We start from the raw sequence: 22,956 nt of genomic DNA, 5'->3' as shown, positions 1-22,956 counted from the left end.
GAGCCATGTCAGGGGCTCAATAGTAACCCTGGATACCAGAGTCGATAAGGTAAATCATTGGTCTTATAACACACACAAAAGAAGAATTTACAATAAGTTAAACCGTCAAAAAAGAAAACTTTTAATTTTATTTGCCTACATTATTATGGTAGCCATAATATTTACAAGCTATTGTGAAATAAAAGTAACGATACACCACACCCCGGATACTTCATGTAAAACACCTCGTTTTTACACAGACATTACGCATTGACGTTATCGCACACGCGCGCCTGTTGGTAACGTCTGACGCCATAGGATTGAAGACTAAACTATGTTCGAAGGGGGTGAGGTAAACCTAGCTCAGCAGCTGAAGGGGAGCGGAGAGTTGGCGTTCTATACGTAGTATTATTCCTTATTCTATGGCTACACTAAAAAGAAACACATATAAAGTTAACACGCCGCTACACTAGTATTTATAAATAGAAGTGGCGCAAGCAGTTGACAGGATCAATTTATAACTATATGCCACGGAAACAGAACTGAACCATAATTAACTCAGCTCGTGTAGATTGGTTCACATCCGAGGCGTTGATAAACCGATATTCATTCAATTACAGGACAGGTGGTTGAAACTGCCAGTCTGTACGCACAGGAGAGGCGCGGCTCAATAATGGCGACGAGCGATAAGCGTCAAGTGAATTATTCTCGCAAAAGAAAAGTCTACAAACATTATACATCAGTACATAAACTCACGCCTATTTCCCACCGGGGTAAGGAATGTCTATTCTCTTTTTCGTTTTCGTTACGATATCACTAACATCCTATAGAAGATAAGCAGGTCAGAAGGTCAGTACAGGAGACGATTGACTTCTTTTTTATATCATATTTTCATTTTTAAACGACTACAATGGCTTTCCATTGAGAATGATGTAATGTGTACTACCCTACCTCTGTTTCTATTATAAAAATCTACTTACTTAATTCCATATTAAACATCAATAACGTCTCATAATGATGTCAGGTCAAAATATTGTTTGTCTAATTTTTAACTACATACGTGCTAAAACATTGCAATACTTTTATTATGGCAAGATCAACATATAGCCATAATATGATCTGTGCCTCGGCTAAACAACTGTTGACGTAAGTAGGTAGTCCGCCATTCGCTACCAGTCGGTCACGCCTTTCGGTGCGTGTCTTACGAGTACAACTGAATGCGTGTTGATTAACTGATTTGTACATATCCTGCGATAAAATAATGTTCAATGAACATTTCTTTAGCAATCTCTTTTCGTAAGGCATAGGCTAGCTATTTTAGATTATGCTTTCATCCTTGAATGGCATAACAGAGTTAATAAAATTATTTAGTTAAGGATTCGTAGGATGCTCATAGCGGTGTTTTACTTGGCACCCAAACAATTAATATTTACTGCCATATCTCACTAGGATACCATGCGCTGTTGTGTAGGAACTAGTTATAGGCAGACTCGTAATTTATAATCATTATAATTTATATTCTTAGCGTTTAAAAATAATATAGGTATGGCCTAACCCAACTTATTTTCGGCCAAGGTCAATCTTAAACAGCAAATCTACAATACTTACGTCACGTCGAAAAAAAAATTTTTACTATGAATTGGTATCGGATGTAGGTAAGTATATTTATTGCGCATTATATAGATAATACAGGGTAGAAAGGAAATATCAAATATTAATGTGAATAGTACGAAGTGACATGGGTCCGGATGAATTTCTCTTTGGAGAAAAGGTGTAGCCAGCAAAAAAAGGTTGACAAAAGATCAGCTCAAAGCGGAAGATTATGTATTTCCTATCAATTTTACTTCCAAAAGGCAACAAATTCGGGTTTTATAACAAATTGTGTCGACAAATTTATGTGCTATGGAAGTTGTGCATAATTTGCTTATCGCGCAGCTTCCTTGTGTGGTTATGTCTACTTATGAGTCATTACTCAGAAACACTCGATTGGAAACATATCTTGGCATAAAGACGTAAAAGTACTTCCCAGTTTCCCTTCCGCGACGTTGGAACCATATTCGAACGGGTTGGAAATACAAGCGGAAAGTTAAGAAAACACTGTCAAACTTATTTGAATTTTGAATGAATGAACAAATATGACCTGCCAAGTGTACTTTAGAGCAACTGTAATATACCGCTCTTGTAATATTCACTTGAAACTAAACGAATAAGTTTCAAAAGTTCCCTTAGAAGCTTTCAATGTTTTGCGTAAGTGAATCTTTTTCTTATTTACTTTATAAGGTCACTTTTATTAAACAGTGACATACGTATCATTATGTTCCTATTATTTTTTAATTCAATGTACATACCTGAATCTTCACCGGACTTCGTATTTTTAATCCTTATGAAAAAAATGTTTTATCATAGGGCTACCGCGATACAAAGGAAACTCTAATGCAGGGCCCGCTATTAATTTTTACTTTTAATTCTTACTTTTTTATATAAGTACCTTTAGTTTACTATACGTACATTTTAAGCGCGGTACGAATTAGATCTGTTAAAGTGAAGAAGCCAGTGTTGTGACGTTCATTAGATCAGGCCTATTTATATTTACACTAAATAAGTAAAGTTTTAACTTGCCAGTATTTTGTGACCCGGTAAGCACTAATAACCAGATTCGTTGGCTCCTTCGGAAAAGGCAATCCTCTATGTTAATTTATTACCAGATAACTGATGTGAGATTTATAGAAGGTCTACGTCTCTTGGGTAGGCCTTTTTTTCTTGCAACCCATGAGTTTAATAAGACGAACGAATGTATTATTTACATTTTCAATTGTTTCTGCTTATATTCTAAACTGAGGAGCTCGGTGGCGCAGCGGTACGTTTACCGCTCGGTCTGCGATTGTTAAAGTTAAACAACTTTCGCAAAGGCCGGTCATAGGATAGGTGACCACAAAAAAAATGTTTTCATCTCGAACTCCTCCGTGCTTCGGAAGGTACGTTAAGCCGTTGGTCCCGGTTGCATTAGCAGTCGTTAATAACCACCAATCCGCACTGGGCCCGCGTGGTGGTTTAAGGCCCGATCTCCCTGTCCATCCATAGGGAAGACCCGTGCCCCAGCAGTGGGGACGTTAATGGGCTGGTGATGATGATGATATTCTAAACTGGGTGCGAATAAACAAACATTCATGAGAGTAATCAATGATGATAAATGAATGGACGTCAGCAATTATCGCCCGTTGCGTGCCAATGTTACACCTATGGAGTACAATATTTTTTAAAAACTAGCGAGTAAAAACATTTTTAAGCACCATATTTTGAACGTGTCTTTATTTTTAAATGAGCGCAAAATAAATCAGTTCATTTTAGAAATAAGAAATTTTATATTCAGTTTTCAACGATACCTTCTTTCGTGTAATACGTACAACTTCGACAAAACGTTTCAACGATATTTGAAATTACAACTGCCTAGTATATTGAAACGAGATAGGAATACAAATTTAAAAATTTAATTCAGCCCTTTTCTTCTGTGAATTACAGTGATTACGTTCCCGGAATACCAAATCATTTCGATATTTTTTTATTACAATTGCAAAAAATCTTTCGTAAGATTTCTGTTTTCTTATTATATTCGTGCGAGGTTTTCATTTTTACCTTGTAAGATAACAAAAAGGTTTTTTTTAATATCGATATACACTTTTAAGAATGAAAGTACAGTTATTAAAAAACATTAACTCAAAAATCTTAAAAACAATGTTGGTTTTTTTATTCCAATACCTTTGAAAAAAATATTTGTACATGTCTTGTAAATGTGTGGGTAATATTAACAGTCCCTATTTTTGAGTAAAACCTCAAAATGTATTTTGGTAAGGTACTGTATGTGTGTGTATAGTCTATTATTTATTATTATAGTTTTCTTTAGATTATGGTTAGGTATATTTTTAGTATATATGGATTATATTAAATTGAGTATTTATTAATATATTTACGTATAGTATAGAGTATTTATTATATTAACTTTACTTTTACTTTTAGGTATTTATTTATTTATTTTTTTGTTGCACCATCCCGCATCCAAGTTGTAAATGTTTGTTTCCTTTTGTTGGTTGCCTGGAAGAAATTGCTCTAGAGCAATAAGGCCGCCCAAATTGTACTGTATTCATGTGTTATGTCTGATTGTTGAAATTCTAGTTCTGTGCAATAAAGTATATTTGATTTGATTTGATTTGATTTGAAAAGTTTTCTCTGTAAGTATATTTTAACAGCCCTTATCCTGATGCTATATAAATCTACGTACCTATTCGGTTCTTTAGTAACACCTACTTTATGTAGATTACGCTATAATCTGTAATTGGCATCTCGCTGTTCTTTCAACATCAATTCGTGAGAACAACGTTGCTTGAAAAAAACACAGACTGAGACATAATTTACTCGGAGACTAAAGAAAGTTAGCCAACTACTGTAAAACTATTTTCAATTAAAAACTTAAGACATTAATTAGCCGACGAGGAGGATCTTCATCAACCTGATGTATAATAAGTGTACTTTAGTTTTAAAATGTTTGGGTTATTTTATTTATTTTTTCGAAAAATTGAAATTTTTTTAAGAGACGAGAGAATGGTCTCTCGTCAAGACAAAATGGTTCCAATGCAATGGGTCAACTCGACACTAAATACATATATTTTTTTGTAGTAGTCAACTCTCCTGGTCTTATTTCAGTTGTTTTATTTTGCAATAAACGGCAAACTGTTTAATTTTTTGAGTGGGTCGTTTTGTCTACTGGAAATTATGTTATTAATTTGTTGAATGTGTAGACGAGTTGTCTACAGATTTTTTTTTAAAAGCCAGTTTTAAACTAGCTCATTTGTAGAACGAGCAGTTTTTTATTTAAAAATAGGTTTGCATTTGACCACAATCTCACATGGTAGCAAATGAAGATGTGCGCGGAAGGTGGTACACGTTTACTTGATATTTGTTGTTATTATTTATTTATTATTTTGTATTATTTGGAGAACTTACAGACTAATAATTATACATGTTGTTGTTGTTGTTATTAGCATTGTCTCATGTATGCATGAGACAATGCTAATAACAAGTTCCCGCCAATAAATGAAAGGGTAGGAGAAAAAATAAAATAAAATAAGAAAAGCGGCTAGAACGGCACATAAAGATAATAGCTAACAAGGAAAAAGAAAACAAAACCCTAAGTCAGTTCGAATCCAATTTAACTAATCCAATTATTATTTTATTAATATATTATAACATGAGTAAATTTATTGAGTCTCAAAATATACTGTAGAAAGGGTTTGTATATAATTAATTATATGTGGAGTCCTAAAATAATAATATTTCTTTGCTTTGTTTTATTTTTTGGGATTCCATGATTGAAATGAGGGGAAAAACACAGACTGCGGCAGGTTTATTTTTGACTTGACTTATTGTACATTTTCCGCATGCATATGACATTAACTGGTTGGCCGGAAAAACTTCGGCAGGTCAATTTATTCCTTTGCGTGGCGAAAACCGAACGAGAAGGCTACAGTTTCATATTTTGAATTAGATTTGAGAGTAACCCACAATTACAATAACATCAATGCCGAATTCTCAATACCTGTGAATGTATTGAGAATTCGGCATTGATGGTATACAGATATATAAATATACAGGGTGTTAGTGACATCGTAACCAAAACTTTGAGGGATGATTGAGACCATGATTCTGAGATGATATCAAGTGGAATTTTCCGTCGCAAAACTATAGAACAGAAAATAATTAAAAAAAGCACTAGAATTTTCATGAATTTTCCGACAGGAAATTCCACTTCATATCAACTCAGAATCATGGTCTGAATCATCCCCCTCAGTATTCGTTACGATGACACTAACACCCTGTATACTATTTAATTGGCACATTTAGCTTTTGTTTAATTGTTTGATAGTTGTTTAATATAGTATTTGTTTCGGGTTCAGCATAATGATTGAATATCGGGAGTCTCATATCCCCATTTAAACGCGGTAAGAACCCGTTATTATGTGTTTTGGTTATGATAATGATTGAAGTTGTGTTCCGTTGTGTTATTTTAAGACACATATATTAAGTACATTTGAACCAGTAAGAGCCTACTTCCAAGGATTTTACGACAACAAAAAATAAATATGCATTTTGGAAATAAAATACAGTAATTGGTACTCTAATGGTGCATACAAACATTGCGAGGCAATGATGTATAATAATGTTACGAAGTATATTTATGAGGTATATCCCCGCACGCTGTGCAATGTGTGTAGGTCTCAGTATGTGCATAGAATTATTATAACCTGTTAATTAGTTCGATTAAAATTCGCAGGACTCATGGCGCGAACTCTTTCTTCATACTCGCGGCGACATGTAGGTATACTTAGTACTACAGCAAAGCGTGCGGCGTACAGCTTCGCAATATCTGTATCCGGCTTAAGAGTCTTCAGGGCATGTCCTGTGACAAATTATATATATAACAAATATAATGTAAAAATATATATATAAAAAAAAACATTAAAATAAAATTATAAAGAACACGGGGAACGTCTACGTCTTATTCAAACTTGAGAAAATTAATATTATTTTTGAATATTTTTTAAACAACTTCCAATATTGTGCGCGTCTCTTTATTTTTGATATAATTTTTTTTTTTACAGTCAAAACAAAAATACACATTATATAAAATAGACAATAACAATCTATTTAGTCAAATAAGCCCCCGCGGGTGGATCCGGGCGCAAAGGTCCCCATCACGCTTGCCGCGTTACCACGTTGTATGGCGATGGACAACCTTTGCGCCAGGAAACAACCCGCACGAGCATCCGACCCCCTGTCACTTATCCTTCGCCCCACCTCCCTAACGAAGGCTATAGCCTGCGACCCCCAACAACCTGTCGTCTCGAACGCAAGTGGCACAAAGAGGTAGTTGCCCTCCAGGGCCGAATATTTCTCCCGCTTTCTACTCGCGGCAAATTCCGCCGCGGCGCCGGCTGTCTGTGCCGTTCGGCTGAGGTGCGAGGCGGCAAAAGTGCTGACGCACGTGGCATCCCAAAGTAGGCATTTCCCTCTCTGCCAAGGCACCATAGTCAGGCCGTCTGGCCTCTTTCCATCAGACCGACTGAGCCCCGGCGGCTCCAACACACATGGGATGTTGGCGGATATTAAGGCCCTCCGGACGATGTCATTGAGAGCGTGGTGGCGCGGGAATCTACCTGAACACCGACAGCAACTTAACGCGTGGCGACCACTCGCCTCCACCATGGAGCCGCAGATGCATTTATGAGGTTCGCAAACATCGCAGCCCAGGCGGAGAGCTACCGCCACACGCATAGAGTCATCGTCAAGCAGTGTTCCCACGTGAGGAGAAGGTAACGCCTGCAGCCACGCTCCCGATTCAGCCCTCGATACCGCCTTGAGCCTAGCCAGCTCTGCACCTACAGCCGCATTCTCGAGTCGTGCAAGTGCGGCCTTAGCCCCCACATCATCCCACGCGCGCTGCACCCGCGGAGAATCCGGCATGGACGCAGTCTGAACGCGAGCCGTCCACGTCGCGAAAGCATCGCTAACAAAAGGTATCGTAACCTTGTCTCCATGGGAATTTAAAATTTCAGAAACAAGGTTGTCAACCCCATGCGCCGACGCGAGAAAGGCTGGCAAGCCCACGTCCCCCGCACGCCTCACACCAAGGCCCCCATACCGTATGGGTAACGATGCCTGGCACCACTGGTCATCAGAAAGGGACACATTCAATATAATTTCCAATGTGTCCCTTAACGTGCCGTCAAACAAACCAACTTCATCGGGGCACAGCCACGTCGGGGTGGTTCTTAAAAGGTACGTTATTTTTGGTACCGCAAAACACACTCTCAACAGAAGCAAAGCGACATGAGCAGAGATGCCCCTAAGACGTTCCTGGGCGAGGAGAAGAAGCCGCCTCCTGATCTCAATTGCCTCCGGTATGGCCTCAGGAAAGATTGGTGACCCCAGTAAGGAAAAAGTGCTACGCGAAACTTGTTTGAGACCAGGAAGCAAGTCACGGAAAGAAGGCAACGAAGAAAAGGAGGCGGGCCCGCAACCGAAAAACTCACACTTAGACGTATTCACCTCCAGCCCCAACTCCCTAAAACGGGGCAGTAGAATATCCAGGTCTTGCTTTACGACCTCAGGCTTACCCCCCAATGTTCCATCATCCAAGTACCACACATTAAGAGGTGACATCATGGACGTTACTACCTTCTGGATCACGAGGCTGAAGGTAAGCGGCCCAAGTGGATCTCCCTGCTGCGCACCCACCTGAGAAAGGATCAAGGACTTATCGAAGAAAAGATTTGAAGGAAGATGATACACCTGGTACAGAAAAGGATATAAAGAAGGGATTTTCTCCTCCACCTCGGCCAGCAAAACATCCCTCTCCACTGTATTAAACGCATTTTTCACATCCAATTTGATGATAATACAGTCCGCGTTCCCCGGCTCCGCTGCAAATGTCCGCGTGGCATGGATCGCAGCCTCACATCCCCTCTGTGTGCCGAACCCCAGTTGTTGCGGCTGAAGATACTCGGCCATTTGCTCCTTGACCGCCCGGCACCCAAGCTTGGCTACCAAACGGCGAAAGGTGCTCCCCACCGCAATCGGCCTTACACCCCCCTCTTTTTTGGTTAACGCACACAAAGATGCTCCGTAAATGTATGGACATACTTCGGGATTTAGTTGCCCGCTGAGCAAAAAATTACAAAGCTTAACCAAGGCCTCCAGTAAGCGTCGCCCATTGTCCCCGGCGGAACTCGAAGTCAACTCCTTTAAGTGAGCTGGTCGAATCCCATCTAACCCAGCGGCTGACCCACTATTAAAAGTGTTTAACGCCTGGACTACATCCTCCAATTTAACCGTTAAGGCTTGAGTGGCCCGATCTGGCGCCAGTGGGAAAGTCAAGGGGCGGGACGGAGCAGGGTGCTTTGACCGTAAGGAAGCAAGCGTTTCAGGGCCCAGAGGAGCCACCGAATCATCCGACAATAACAAACGAGCGGCCCCTCTCACGTCGCCCTCAAATACTTTAGACTCAATGGTCTTCAAAAACGAGGGCGAACGGGGTGAGGGGCCCCCACCACAAATGTGTTCCAGTGTACTCGACAAACACTCAGGCGAAACTATACTGGACTTAACTTTAGTAGTGAGATTTTTGATATAATTAGGTATTTCAAAATAAATTTCGAACAATTTGTAAGCGGAAATAGATATTCGTAAGTGGATTTCCTTGTTTCGTGATACTCAGATTATTTGGGAGACACATGGTTCCTATTTATTTCTATCACTCTCTAATATTCTATATTGACGTTTAATCTTGCTTGTTTTGCCACCCACATGGTATCTACTATTAAGAACTCAGTAGACCATAGTATTGACTGCATTAAAAATACAGTAGCGCGACTGTGGTTGAGTCTTTATCGTATCCTAGTGAGGTAGGACCTTAATTGTCTCTAAAAATGTATACACTTAGTATAGGTATGTAAATCGTATGTAAAATTTGAATTTATATTTATTATCATCACCCTAGCATTATCCCGTTTTCCACAGGGTCCGCTTACCTAACCTGAAGATTTGACAGGTCCGGTTTTTCACAGAAGCGACTGCCTGTCTGAATTTATGTTTATATCATAGATAATTGATATAACGTTGTTTCCCGGATTTGTGCCCGGTGAATGGCAATAGGGCCCCCTATTACACGGGACTAAAACATAGCTAACGAGGAGTGGGCGTATACATTATACATCTCTGCCTACCCTTTCAGGGCCACAGGCGTGATGATATATTATCTTATGTAGAATTTGTCAGCATTACGCTCTAAAATAGAAATAGACGTGAGCGGAACTGTGCAATATATATTATGATTGCAAAACTTGCTTTAATATCTGTCTCTTTAATAAACCTTCCTCTGCAATATATCTATAACGACAAATGCACTTGTCATTGAATGTCTTTGATAATAATTAGTTATTAGTAGAGGTGCGACGTATAGTGACCTAACCGAATAGTTACCGGATATTATTCGGTATTGAGGAGCTCGGTGGCGCAGCGGTAAACGCGCTCGGTCTGCGATTGTTGAAATTAAGCAACTTTCGCAAAGGTCAAAAAACTTTCGGTCATAGGATTGGTGACTACAAAAAAAATAAGTTTTCATCTCCAGCTCCTCCATGCTTCGGAAGGCACGTTAAGCCGTTGGTCAAGGCTGCATTAGCAGTCGTTAATAGCCATCAATCCGCACTGGGCCCGCGTGATGGTTTAAGGCCCGATCTCCCTATCCATCCATAGGGAAGGCCCGTGCCCCAGCAGTGGGGACGTTAATGGGCTGATGATGATGATTATTCGGTTTGACTATTCCCGGACCGAATATTTGGCCAAACCAGCTCCCTCTATGGCAAATTCTCAAAGAGTGGAAAGTTTTGCTTAAACCCTCAGAGGTGGTATGATGAGAAGGTACCGAAATAACTAGTACTGTTAGTTCATAATTTCATATATACATACCTAATTTTTTTTTAAACAATTTCACCTGATGATAATTTAAGATAATGTGGTATAAGGTAGTACACGTTTAAATAGTAAATGGCCATTCACTGTGGTCTTTTTTTAAGATTGCAAGATAGACGTTACTTTTAATATTATTATAGGCACTTAAATAATTATATTCATATGCGACACCGAATATTTGGCACATCACTAGTTAGAAGTTGGTAGTTAATACTGCTCGGCTAAACAGGGGATAAATAGAAAAGCAGATTGCAAGAAGTAGAGTGAAATACTTTTTTTTCGTACAGTTTGTAAGGTCGGGTGAAAGGCTGTACGAAATCGGAAAAGTTTTAATATTCGTACTTTAGCAGGGACTTTAGGGAGACTTTTTTTATTATTTTCTGATTTACGAAAACATGTAAATCGAATTTGAAATATCCGGTAAACGCAATAGATACGATGAAATAATTGCTGAGGAGGGAAGATTCCAATTTTATTACTTAATTAATTGGGTTGTGTACTATATTCTAGGATAAATTTTAAAATTCCGATTACTAAATAAAAATAGATCTAAAACTAATGAAAATCTTTTTCTTTTTTCTATTTAACTTTTTTACGAATTATAATCGAGAAAACGCTATAATAAGTCCGATAGTGTGCTTCACACAAATTCCATAGTGCTTCCGTGTTTTGACGTTTAGTAAAAAGTAACTGATTTGACTTAGCCTATTATTTTTTTTTTTATATATATTGGCCAAGTATGTTGGTTCAACTATGCCTGATGGTAAACATAGAGAAGCCCTAATTGCAGTAGCAACTGAAAAGCAACGGAATGAGTCAGTTTACAATCAGTTGCGACTACCATACTGGCCTACTAGGTGCTTCTTCACGCTTCGCTTAAAGGACCCCATATTGTAAGAAAGAGGGAACACTTGAACCGGCAACCCGTATTATAATTGAGTAGATTCCTAAGTCATCATAAATTATGAAATTCTGATTCCTAAATAAAGACAGATCTAAATGACAGTGACAAATTCGTTTTCTTTTTTCTATTTAATTTATTTACGAATTATAATGAAGAAAACGCAATAATAAGTTAGACATTTTATCACGTGTTTCTATGACGTCACAGTGTGCTTTTTAAACAAATTCCATAGTAATTTCGTGTTTTGACGTTTAGTAAAATGTAGCCGATTTGACTAATAGCAAACTAGCCTGTTATAATTATATTGTAATTTAACATAATATGTAATATAGCATCCGGTCCGCATAGGCCCGTTTTGCCCTACGCATAGCATCACTTCTGTAACACGGAATATCAGATCATAATTAACGATTTTATGATGACTATTTTTTTGTTGTCATGTAGGCACTTATCCATTTATAAAGATGACAGGAAACAATGTAGCAAAGTTTAACACAATCCGAGTAAAATCACTCTTATAGGATTTTATACATTCCAAGCATGTATTATAATAGTACCTCGGTTTCGTGCTGAGATTGAAATCATTTCAATTACGTTCGTTTGATGTTTTGTGGTTTAAATATATTTCAGTCTGCATGCTTTCCTTTGACAACGAAACCGCGAAACGGAACGGCAAATTCCTTTTTTGTTCCAAAGCTCATTTCTGTTGTCTCATATGCGTACCTACTATAATAGGTAGTATAGGTAGTACTACATCTTCTATACTTAAAGGTTGCCTGGAAGAGATTGCTACTTAGCAATAAGGCCGCCTATATTCTTTCTATTTCTCTTTTGTTTTGTATTTTCCTGTTTGTGCAATAAAGTATTTGTTATGTTATAAAAGAAATAATACAAATATTTGTATTACAATCCATAATCATAACAACAAGACAGAAACATTGAACAAAGTCATCATCAAAAAATAAAAAACAAACAAATACCAAAACATAAAATCAATATTTGACAATAAGGGCGCTAGTTATACTTCTTTTATCATTTTTTAATTGTATTTTAAGTGGTTTTTATGTGCAATAAAGTGTTTTGTATTGTAAAATCTTCAATTTCCATTGTTGCAGGTGTAATCAAAATGCTGTTGAGGATATGCTTCGTGTTGACGCTAAGCAGCGTGGTTCGGTCGCAGAGATTCTTCAACGTACCCTCAACTCCTTCGCAAACTTTCCTCGGTGCGATTAGTCCTGGGTCCAGGCTCTTTGGGCCCAACGGGCTTGAACTAGCCGAGGCCACATTCGCTAGGGTCCTCGCAGCTTCTCAACCAGCTGCCAGACTTCCCGTCAACGGATTTGGGTGAGATATGGGTGGAAATAAAATGCAAACTATTTTAATACAAAAAGAAAATGGAAAAACACGGAAAAGAGGCAAAACACTATAAATATTGACTGATTTTTCAGTGAGTGCAGTTAGTAGAATCTAAATGTACCGACAATGAAATCGGGAAACAATTTGCCGTAATATTCATTCGTAAATGTTTGTCATGTTGGTTGATATCCAGCGAATATTAGTACATTATCTATCATCTATTTTCAAAGTATTTTTCTATCACTAAATGCAGTAAAACGAGCAAATATGTAATAAGAAAAATTGAATTATAATGTCAAAGCATATTTTGAATATAGTGCTGAAACGTGTCGCTGGTGGTAATTCAGAACTTGTGACTAAGTTTAACTAAGTTTCACTAGTCCTAGTTTCTAGAGACCAAGTTTAATGAATAGGCATTATGAAACGTGGCCTTATAGAACGGTGTTGAACTTATTCAAAAAGATTCGTCTCGGGTTCGAAATACAAATCGAAATTGCAAGTAACAATTACAGTACTTATTCCATGTTTGAATTTCTACCTCGATTCTAACGGCTTTTCAGTGTACTACTGTACTCACTGGTAAGTCTGTTTAATCAAGGCACAGGCTTCAGTATTTGAAGAAGCGATAGGGTATTAAAATGTAGGCTGACAAGCTTCACAGTTGTCACTATTGAATAGGTACGAGGTATACACGAACAAAAAATGTGCTATATAATTCTTAGCATGTTGGATGTAGGTTTATAAATAATGTATATAGATGACTAGCACTCAGTGATTTACTGATTATAAAAACTCTCGCAAATTACGAGAATTTATATTTTTTATTTATTTGATTAGATTTTATAAGTGGTTTTATTATCTTGTTCCGGCCAAGTAGTTAATGCTAATAGCTACAATAAGTCACGTCAAAAAAAAATAATATTATCTTGAGAAAACATTCCTTTCTTTTTTAATTAACTAAAACGAAGGATTACTCTAAAAGTAATTCACTACTGGCCCCAATCATTTTTAAAAAGGTTTCACGTTCATAAGCATATTTGAGGTAATGATCAACAAAAATTTTCAAAAAAAAATAATGTTCGCTCGTAGTTTTGGTTCTAAACTTTTAAAGCTTGGGCACATTGTCTTATTTTGGACACCTACATTGTGGTTCTAGTTACATTAAAATCGATACAGGAACCCACAAATTTTAAATATTCACCTGTGCTCGTTGACAACACACTGTGCTAAAAAAAAAAAAAAAAAAAAAGCTCACCAGAACTTAGTGTTATTGAGCTGAAAACAGACACAATTGAGAATGCAATTTCTTTCTTCCTCTGGAAACCTCTGAAAGGAAATAAAGTCAGCAAAAACATGAGGCTACACGTGTTTTCCTTAGAAAATATCACATTGTGAAGACTTTTACTGCTTTCCTCCTTTTATGTTTTAGGAGAGGCGATAAAAAGCCTGCCCGCTTTTTTTATTTGGGAACCGAAAGACAACTGGAAAAAAAATGTTCTCATTACTTTTGCTTAGAGAAATTGTACACAATGAAGTATTGCCCCTTTTACAATGACATTTTTTATATTCATGAACACTTTTATAAACATGAATGAGATTCGCTGAGAAAAACCTTTAAGTATAGATAATGTATCTAATTCCTTACAGATTAATCTAGTTTAAAGGATTCAACACTTAGCAGGTGTCTGTATAACTTCACACGTAACTAACTCCATGTGTCGCGTTCCATAGAAATAGCTTTGACCCTGGCGTTTAAGTCTTTTTAGTTTCCGATTTCCTCGAAGCACACCTCTGAAACAGAAACTAGAAATACCTAAACACTAACTACGAAACGGTTCCTTTTCACTCGACCGCCGAAATTTATATGTACTTGTACATGCGTAACTTATGTACTTACCTATTTCGCCGTTTCCAGAATTTCGACGTGTCTACGCAAATAGCATGCAGTCTACTCTTAGTCCCGAATTAACTCTCATTAGCGTCCCTTTATGCACTGACTACGGTCGAAAATACTAGATTTACTGTAGGCTGCGAACAAAACTGACGTTTGAGCAACGTAAATACTGTTTACCTCTCTGTCTACTGACTGCATTTAAATTATATTGTATATTGAGATGTAAATTCGGTTCTTGATAAAAACAACTTTGTCCTTCTCAGAATCTATAAATACAGTTTTCGATTTGGCAAAGTAATCGAATCTTTTGGTGATATCCGTGAAAGTTTTCCGGTGTCGTTGGTTGTGGATAGACAATTATTACGAGTAGTTTCCGATATTCCCGTATACATAAGAGTTCTTTCGCCAATTTTGTTCGTAGCGTAGCACTGAAGTTGTGTAGTAGTAATATGTTGCACAGTAGTGTATGTTGCATGTAACGCACTTAGTTTGTCCCCAGCAATCCGTCGAACGCGCCTCCTGGACTGGCCAGCGCTTCTATACCCAGGTTAAAACGCTATTTGTGAATAGTTTTCTACCTAATTCTTGATATTTACATACTCTATCCAACAATTTTACATTTGAAATAGAAATAATCATGACTGTGAAATTGAAAGTTTATTCGACTTTCGTTTCACGTGTCTACATGTGACCCACATACATGCATACTGAGTTACTGCAAAATAACATTGAAACTTTTGGTACCTACAACCTATTTGTGCCGCTTCGGATAAAGAAATTCCAAAGGCCTTGAGGCATTGTTGGCCTAATGAAAAACATTTCAAGAATTTGATTACATTCTAGAGTAGCTCTATTTGTTTTCCAAAAGGTTTGTGTCGGCTTACCCTAAACGCCTATTGAAGTTCAAGGATATAGTTTATTGTTTGTGTATGAATTATTCCAAAACAATTGGCCAGTAATACGCTAGATGTAATTTTGGAAAAGTTGGATAGCGTGTGTAGATGTTGAGCTGGTTTAATGTAAATATTTCCTATGTTTTTGATTATAATATAATATAAAACTTGTAACTATAACCATGAGTTAATGTAGATTTGAATGAAATATTCCTACTAAATACCCCTTTGTATGTTGCTAATGGCTAATAAATAATCATATCCGTAACATCGAGGCAAACGTAATTTAATACTGCGAATAATAATGTAATTGAACCTGATTGCAGCTAACCTATTTACAACTATATTCACAAAAGCCAAGCTTTATTCGACAAGATAATATTGATACACAATCAGTCATAAAACACAGAAACACATTTTGTATAAGAAACTGTACAATGTATTTTGTAAATACATTTAATTAATTTAGTGCTTACTATTTATTAAACATGAATGGCCGACGATAAACTTATCTAGTACGCAAGTTACCGCAAGATCTTAGAAACTATTGGGTAAAGTTTTCAATGCAATGACTTTGGTTTGATTTTGGTGTCGTGCAGTTTCAGCAACCCACCCCCTCCACTTGGGTCGGGTCAGGACCCAGGTTCTCAGACCTGCGGGCTGGCACCTCCATTTTGCCCCAAGTCTCGCTACCGGTCCATTGATGGCTCCTGCAACAACTTGGTGAGGCCGGCTTGGGGGGTCGCCCAAGCGCCCTACGGTCGTCTTTTACCATTCAACTATGCTGATGGTACGTATGGTTATTCCTATCACTTTTAAGTACCTAGGCATTCAAATGTACAGTTTCATATATACAGGGTGTTAGGGACACCGTATCGAATACTGGCGGAAGTTTTTTTTTGTATTTTTGTTAATTATTTTGAATTCTAAATTTCTTGATAACAAATCAGAATCATAGTTTGAATCATTCCTCAAAGTTTTCGTTACAGTGTCACTAACACACCCTGTATTACACCCTGTAAATACATAAAAACATATTATTTTATAACTATGAATTTAACGAGGTGTTTTGTAAGAAGTATCAGGGGTGTGCCCTTGATTCCAAACCTCTGAACTGTACTGATTTCGTACAAAAACAGAAGTTATTTCATCATTAATCAATAAATAGTGATTATCTCCCTTTCTTTCTTCACTTAATGAAGTAAAAAATCGTGTGGGCGTGGAAAGTCTTTGGATAGTTCTATATTAGTGCTCAAGTTATCTGAAGACTCCATTAATCATGTAGCACAGTCTTCTGCAGAATATACCCTTTGTTACTAATTCATTAGAAAAGACTAATTTAATTCCTTAGTGGAAGATTATTTCAGTTTGGAAGCAATATTAAACATTTGAAAAATAGCCAACAGAATAGCCTCCGTGGTCTAGTGGTTAGATCGTTAGGCTCACAATCTGGAGGTCCTGGTTCAATTCCCGATGGGGACTTCGTTGAAATCACTTTGTGAGGCTATACTTTGTGTAGAAAGGACATTGCAGGCTTGAATCACTTGATTGTCCGAAAAATTCGTGCTTGTGACGGCACGTTAAGCAGTTTGTCCCGACTATTAGCTATAAAAACACCTTCACTAACCCGCAGCGGAGCAGCGTGTTAGAAGAATGCTCCGAACACCGGTGATTGAAGAGATGCCCAACAGTATGACGTATATAGGCTGCAGTGTATCAAATTTAGTTACTATTTAATTTCTCTGATGTTTATTATCATATTCTTTATTTACCTCATTGATTAATAAGCCATTCTAGTGGAAGTAATAACTTCAACCTTTGAAACAAATATACATAATCAATGTTATATGTATAACACAATCCTTCAAACTGTATTCGATAGTTAGCTAACTATGTTTAGATACAAACTAGTTCAAGTTGAAGTTAGTTTAAGTTGTGGGTTGAGTGCACGTGTAACTCACCATCCTATACGCGTCGACGACAAAATGATACTTGTCGCGCTTATGATGATAAAACGATTGTGAAATGATGTTGTTCGAGAATTAGACTGGCTTTATAGTATGCACAGCGCTTATAAATATACTTTTCGTAGTTACGATTATTAGCTCAGTATGCTAGCGCCTGCAGGGCTAAGCAGGGATAAAATTCTCGATCGATTCAATATATCTTGTTGAAATCAATAAGTTTGTTTTTTTCCCTAGCTAGCGTGCCACGTTGCAATTTTGTTCGTATTTTGACAGAACGACATGACTTATTTGGGTTCACATACTTATTAGTGCCAATCGACAAAATGACATAATTATATCGTCAGAATCGATAAAATGACCGTGACAAAATTTTATCACGTTGCGCATGTAAGACCTACTGGTCTATAATTATTATTTTGTTCAGAACATGTCGATATTTATTTTATCTACCTTAGTACCAAGCAAAATGTTTTCATAGTTTCCGAAACCTAAGCAATATTATCTCTCTATGACAATATTGTTGTCATGGGGTTCGTTTACCTAAACTCAAAATATTGTTTGTTGTTGTTTAATAAATAATTATTAACATAAAATATTTAGTAACTTTTAAGTCATGCTCAATAACAACACCTATTTTTTATTTATTACTATGGCAACATTGTACGTCATTTCCTCTTCTTTTTTCTACTCCATGTTTGCTGTAACAGTTGCAAGTAATTATTTTAAAATAAACCAAAAGTGCTTAATTTCAAACTGGTTTTTATTTCAACAGTTGTAAACTAAAATTTGTTAAGTAATTGTTTTTTTATAAAGAAACCTAAGTATACCGCAAACTATATAGCTTGAGGTGTTTCAGTAAAACTAATGAATCCATTTACATCGTTCAGTCACTTAATTGACATTGCTTTTATGTAGTGTCACAAGGTCTTTAACTCTTAGTCTATTATATTTCTTCTTTGAGTTGTTGAAGTCCCAAGTAGCAACCGATTGTCTTAAAAGAGAATTGTAGATATCTTGAAGGCAAGTAGACTAAATCAAGCCCTTGTCTTGGATAAGTCTTATATGTCTCCAAGATATCCCTCAAGATATCTTGAAGACACAGTTTAGTAAAAGTGGGCACATACTTTAACTCTTATACAAGACAGACTTAAGACAACGCTAAGTCAGACTTAAACCCTACTTTAGACAATGTTCTTGCGTATTCTAAACTTAGAATTCTTGTAGTATCACTTAATACCAAGAATGTATACTTGAAGATATCTACAATACTTAGTTAAGACTATAGGATTGAATTGCACTGAGTCAATTGTAACTTAACGAAGTAAAACTTCAGGTCATACTTAAAACGATTTTTACTTCACGCGTCTTTATTTTAGAATATAATGGCGAACATTTACATTAACACAAGAAATGAAGTCTGTAAGAAAATGGCGACTAAAATACTAGTTGTTATTTTAACAAAAGGTTATTCCGCCGTTTCACATACAGGAAATTATAAACGCATGATTGTTTCTCGTGTAAAATCGATAGAAAGTGTTAAAAAACAGAAGGGCCTTGAATATACCAGAAAAATAATAATAAAATTTGTATTGATTATTCAGCAAATAAAAAAAATGGTGACATATGGTACAGATAAATTCATTTTCTATTAATATGTGACAGCTGAACGCAGTAATTGTTACTACAACAGAAATATTATATTAATTTACTTCAGTTTTTGACGATAATATTGTCAAAAAAAATTACTTGTTTTCGTCCCGTAAGTGCAAAATGGCGTTAAGTAATATTTTTCTAAATGAAGTAAGACTTTAGAAACAATTGATTTCGTAAGAATCAGTTTAGAAAAGTAAAGTCAAGTTGCACTTCATCAAGTACTAGTTAAGATAAATTTTACTTCAATTGTCTAGGAGTATACCCACTTAAGACAAAAAGTATTTAGTGAATTCCTACTTAAAACTCTTATATCTAAAGTTATCCTCTATTTTGATTTAGTGAAGTATTGTCGTAAAATCATATTTGTTTATTTTGTGCCAGAATTAGCTATGTAACAAGTAACAATTAAAATCGAACGAGCTTTTAAAACGTATGGAAAGTATGTTTGTTTAAGAGGTAAGTTTTTCGACTCGTGGAAGATAAACAATATTGTTATGCTAAGTTCTTACTTGGATAGGAATGTGATTTACTTAATTGTTTAATATTTATCAGAAATGGAACTAACAAACATAAACTCAATTTGCTAATGAGTCTCCGCGCATACATTCTCATAGGTTACCTACATGGTTCGCTGACGCAAAGTAGGTACGATCACCGCGCTTCTAATTGCCAACGGAAACAATGTGATTATTGTAAAAATTTACGAGTGTCCGTTGAATATTGTATATACGAAGAACCCTTGCAATTTGATTAACGTCGTGTGTGTGCGCGGTAGTTTCTAATCCCACCAAAAACATTATTGTTAATAAAGGCGGCCAAATTCCCGATGACTTTTATCAAGCTAAAAACATATTGGAATCGAATCTAATGCTCACTTTAAATGCATTTAACCATACACAAAACTTAAAATATATTTATGATTGTGAATAAAGCTTAGTTAAAAATAGGTACATTTTCAAAATTATTAAAAGAAATAATGAAATGAAAGAAGAAAGAAAAGTATCTAGACACGCGGTAGCGTGTCAAGCCAAGTTCAAGAAATAGAACTGGCGAGCCGCACCGTGTGTAATATTACACGAACCATCTGAAGCCACTTTTGACCCCCTCATAAATCAAAAACTATATCACATAAACGTATCAAATTTGGCTTGTATATTGAGACTTGCAACATACATATGTGTTCTAAATTTCATAAGCTTATCTCAAACGGTTATTTAGATATTAATATCCAAAAATCCTCATTTTTATCATTGACTGACTGACCTATAGATCAAAACTCTAACCCAGTTGCAGATGACCTAGAAAGTTAAAATTTGGTATGCAGATAGGTAATTAGATGAATACAAAGGAAAAAAAAACTAGCAACTTTTAAATAATTAGATTCTATTATGAACGCTTAACATAAATACCTAATTAGTGCCTGTACCTAACTATAGATGTAAGAATCAGTAAGTAATCAAAACTCATGACAGCCGGTCTTTTTGTGGTAGGTATGTAGATTAACTTAACATAACATATCACGCCTATATGCCCTATCGGGGTAGGCAGAGCACTAAGTGATCATGGAACCACTTGATGCCACATTCGACAAGTACTATGAGGATATGTAAGCAAGTTGGAACATGTGTTTAGCGGTGATAGGTTGTCAGCTTTTCGCCCATGATACAACACAACTCTCATCCATTTTACTGGCATATATTTTTTTTAACTTAACGTGAATCTTAAACAAGTTTAATAGGTATTCAAATGTTTTATTTTTATAAAGTCGACTTTTAGTTTTGAATTTGTCCTTTTAAAAGGACCCACGCGTTACGAGGATATGTACTTACCTACAAAGGGTAATGATATCCAATCAAAAACATAAATGTGAAATGAGAGCCAAGTTCAATATTATCGTTAGCAAAGTTTTTTAGTTACAAACAAACTCAATTTGCTAACGAGTCACCGCGCATACATTCTCATAGGTACATGGTTCGCTGACGCAAAGTTGGTACGATCACCGCGCTTCTAATTGCCAACGGATACAATGTGATTTTTGTAAAAATTAACGAGTATCCGTTGAATATTGTATACACGAAGAACCCTTGCAATTTGATTAACGACGTGCGTGTGCACGGTAGTTTCTAATTCCACCAAAAACATTATTGTTAAAAATGGCGACCAAGTTCCCGATGACTTTATCAAGCTAAAAAAATATTGGAAGCGAATCTAATGCCCACTTTAAATGCATTTTACCATATACAAAACTTAAAATAGATATGTTTATGATTGTCAATGAAACTTTGTTAAAAATAGGTACATTTTTAAAATTATTAAAAGAAAGAATGAAAGAAGAAAGAAAAGTATTTATTTATTATTAGACTAATAGGTACCTACTTTTAAATTTGAACTTAGCAGGTTTTTAATATAAAACTCGATTTTTCATGGTGTAGTGTTGCCGTGCGCTTAGACTAGGTTAGACTAGTTTAATCATTTTTGAGAAGATTTGTGCGAGACGTAGGTACCTGGGCCGCCACACGCTGGTTCGGAATTGAAAAACAGGAACTTACGACTTTTTTGACAAAATTGAATGATTGTGTTATACTAATCGATAGAAAAAATTGATAGCAATGAAGAAGATATCGCATCGCTAACAAAAACAGTAGGATGTGCATTATCACAGGTTAATTTTCTGTATTTAATTTTCTGCATTCGAAAACCACCACATCTTTTTATTTTTTGAACTTCGTCCATCTTTCTGCTTGCTTCTATTTCGATTTTATCGTCCAGTGAATAGACTTTTCTTATGTTTTACTTATTGTAGTCAAAAACGAATAAAACAGTCTTGTATAAGAGCAACAAATAATCTTAACTAATCTAATCTCAAAGCTTAGTATTAAAATTGCCTTAAGTATATCTAGGCAATACATTTTTTACTTTACAAGACTAAACTGATACTTCAGTAAATCAATTTAGTATTAAGTGAGCCTTCAAATAATCTGAGTAAAGTAAAAATATACTTTTAGACTTAACAGTAGGCTGAGATAAGACTAAATAGTTTTGAGAATACTTAACTTGGTTTTGTGTATTCTAAATTATCTAAAGTAGGATTTGTTGAAAACTATATAGTATTAAAGAAGGAAAAGAATTTATGAAGTCCTAATAAGTCCTATTTGATTTGGATAAATCTCACTTTAGCTAAAGTTTAGACATATATGACTTAATCACAATTCTTGTTTGCTACTTGGGGTGTGTCTTGTCATTTATATTCTACTAATTAGTGTTATATTGGCTTATTGTAGAATATACCTACTTATAATAGACATGAGGTACATAATAATGCAAAACTTGATAATGATACAGGTGAGCTAACACACAACACACTAGTCGGATATCTACATAATCTGTATAGCCAGTGCAATCTACCAACATAAATCACATAGGATTTTGACGTCAACGACTAAACTTAAACAACGCAAACGTAATCAAAGATTTAAATTTTCATGGATACTTGGGTCACAAAAAGTACCTAGTACCTAACTCACTTCAAGATACCGACCTTTGTGCTGGTTGCAGACCGCGAGCTAAGCTAAGTTAGTTTATGTTTAGTGTGCAAACCACAGATAACCACAATATTTTATGTTTTTTTAAAGAACGTCTAGGGGCCGGTGCCGAGGTTTTTGTTACAGCTTTTTTCCCCGGCTATAAAGGTTGTGAGAAGCTGCAGTAGATTTAGGCGGATGATACGTTCGTTATGTAAAAAAGTGACGATTCAAAGTGTTACTATGTTACCTACTGAACAAAGATATT

At 36.1% G+C, this 22,956-nt stretch overlaps 2 protein-coding genes across 4 annotated transcripts in view; one reads left to right on the top strand and one right to left on the bottom strand.

The window, feature by feature from the left end:
- LOC126370463 (peroxidase) overlaps window positions 1-22,956 on the top strand; it is a 141,953-nt gene that overhangs the window by 70,746 nt on the left and 48,251 nt on the right. For 2 of the 3 annotated variants that reach the window (XM_050015330.1, XM_050015331.1), the window contains exons 3-5: window positions 12,520-12,748; window positions 15,154-15,201; window positions 16,147-16,337. In XM_050015330.1, the coding sequence (XP_049871287.1) occupies window positions 12,531-12,748; window positions 15,154-15,201; window positions 16,147-16,337 (457 nt within the window). In that variant the 5' untranslated portion in view covers window positions 12,520-12,530. The remainder of the gene's footprint in view (window positions 1-12,519; window positions 12,749-15,153; window positions 15,202-16,146; window positions 16,338-22,956) is intronic. The other variant, XM_050015332.1, reaches the window with a different exon arrangement.
- LOC126370389 (uncharacterized) lies at window positions 6,279-8,541 on the bottom strand. The gene is made up of 2 exons (XM_050015226.1): window positions 6,792-8,541; window positions 6,279-6,430 (listed from the first exon to the last, which is right to left on the bottom strand). Exons 1-2 carry the CDS (start codon window positions 8,539-8,541, stop codon window positions 6,279-6,281), a joined length of 1,902 nt encoding a protein of 633 aa, XP_049871183.1.

This window comes from Pectinophora gossypiella, chromosome 10, assembly GCF_024362695.1.
Source record: "Pectinophora gossypiella chromosome 10, ilPecGoss1.1, whole genome shotgun sequence".
Lineage (NCBI taxonomy): Eukaryota > Metazoa > Arthropoda > Insecta > Lepidoptera > Gelechiidae > Pectinophora > Pectinophora gossypiella.
Note: the sequence above shows the minus strand (reverse complement) of the source record. Positions and strands in the feature narration are given on the sequence as shown.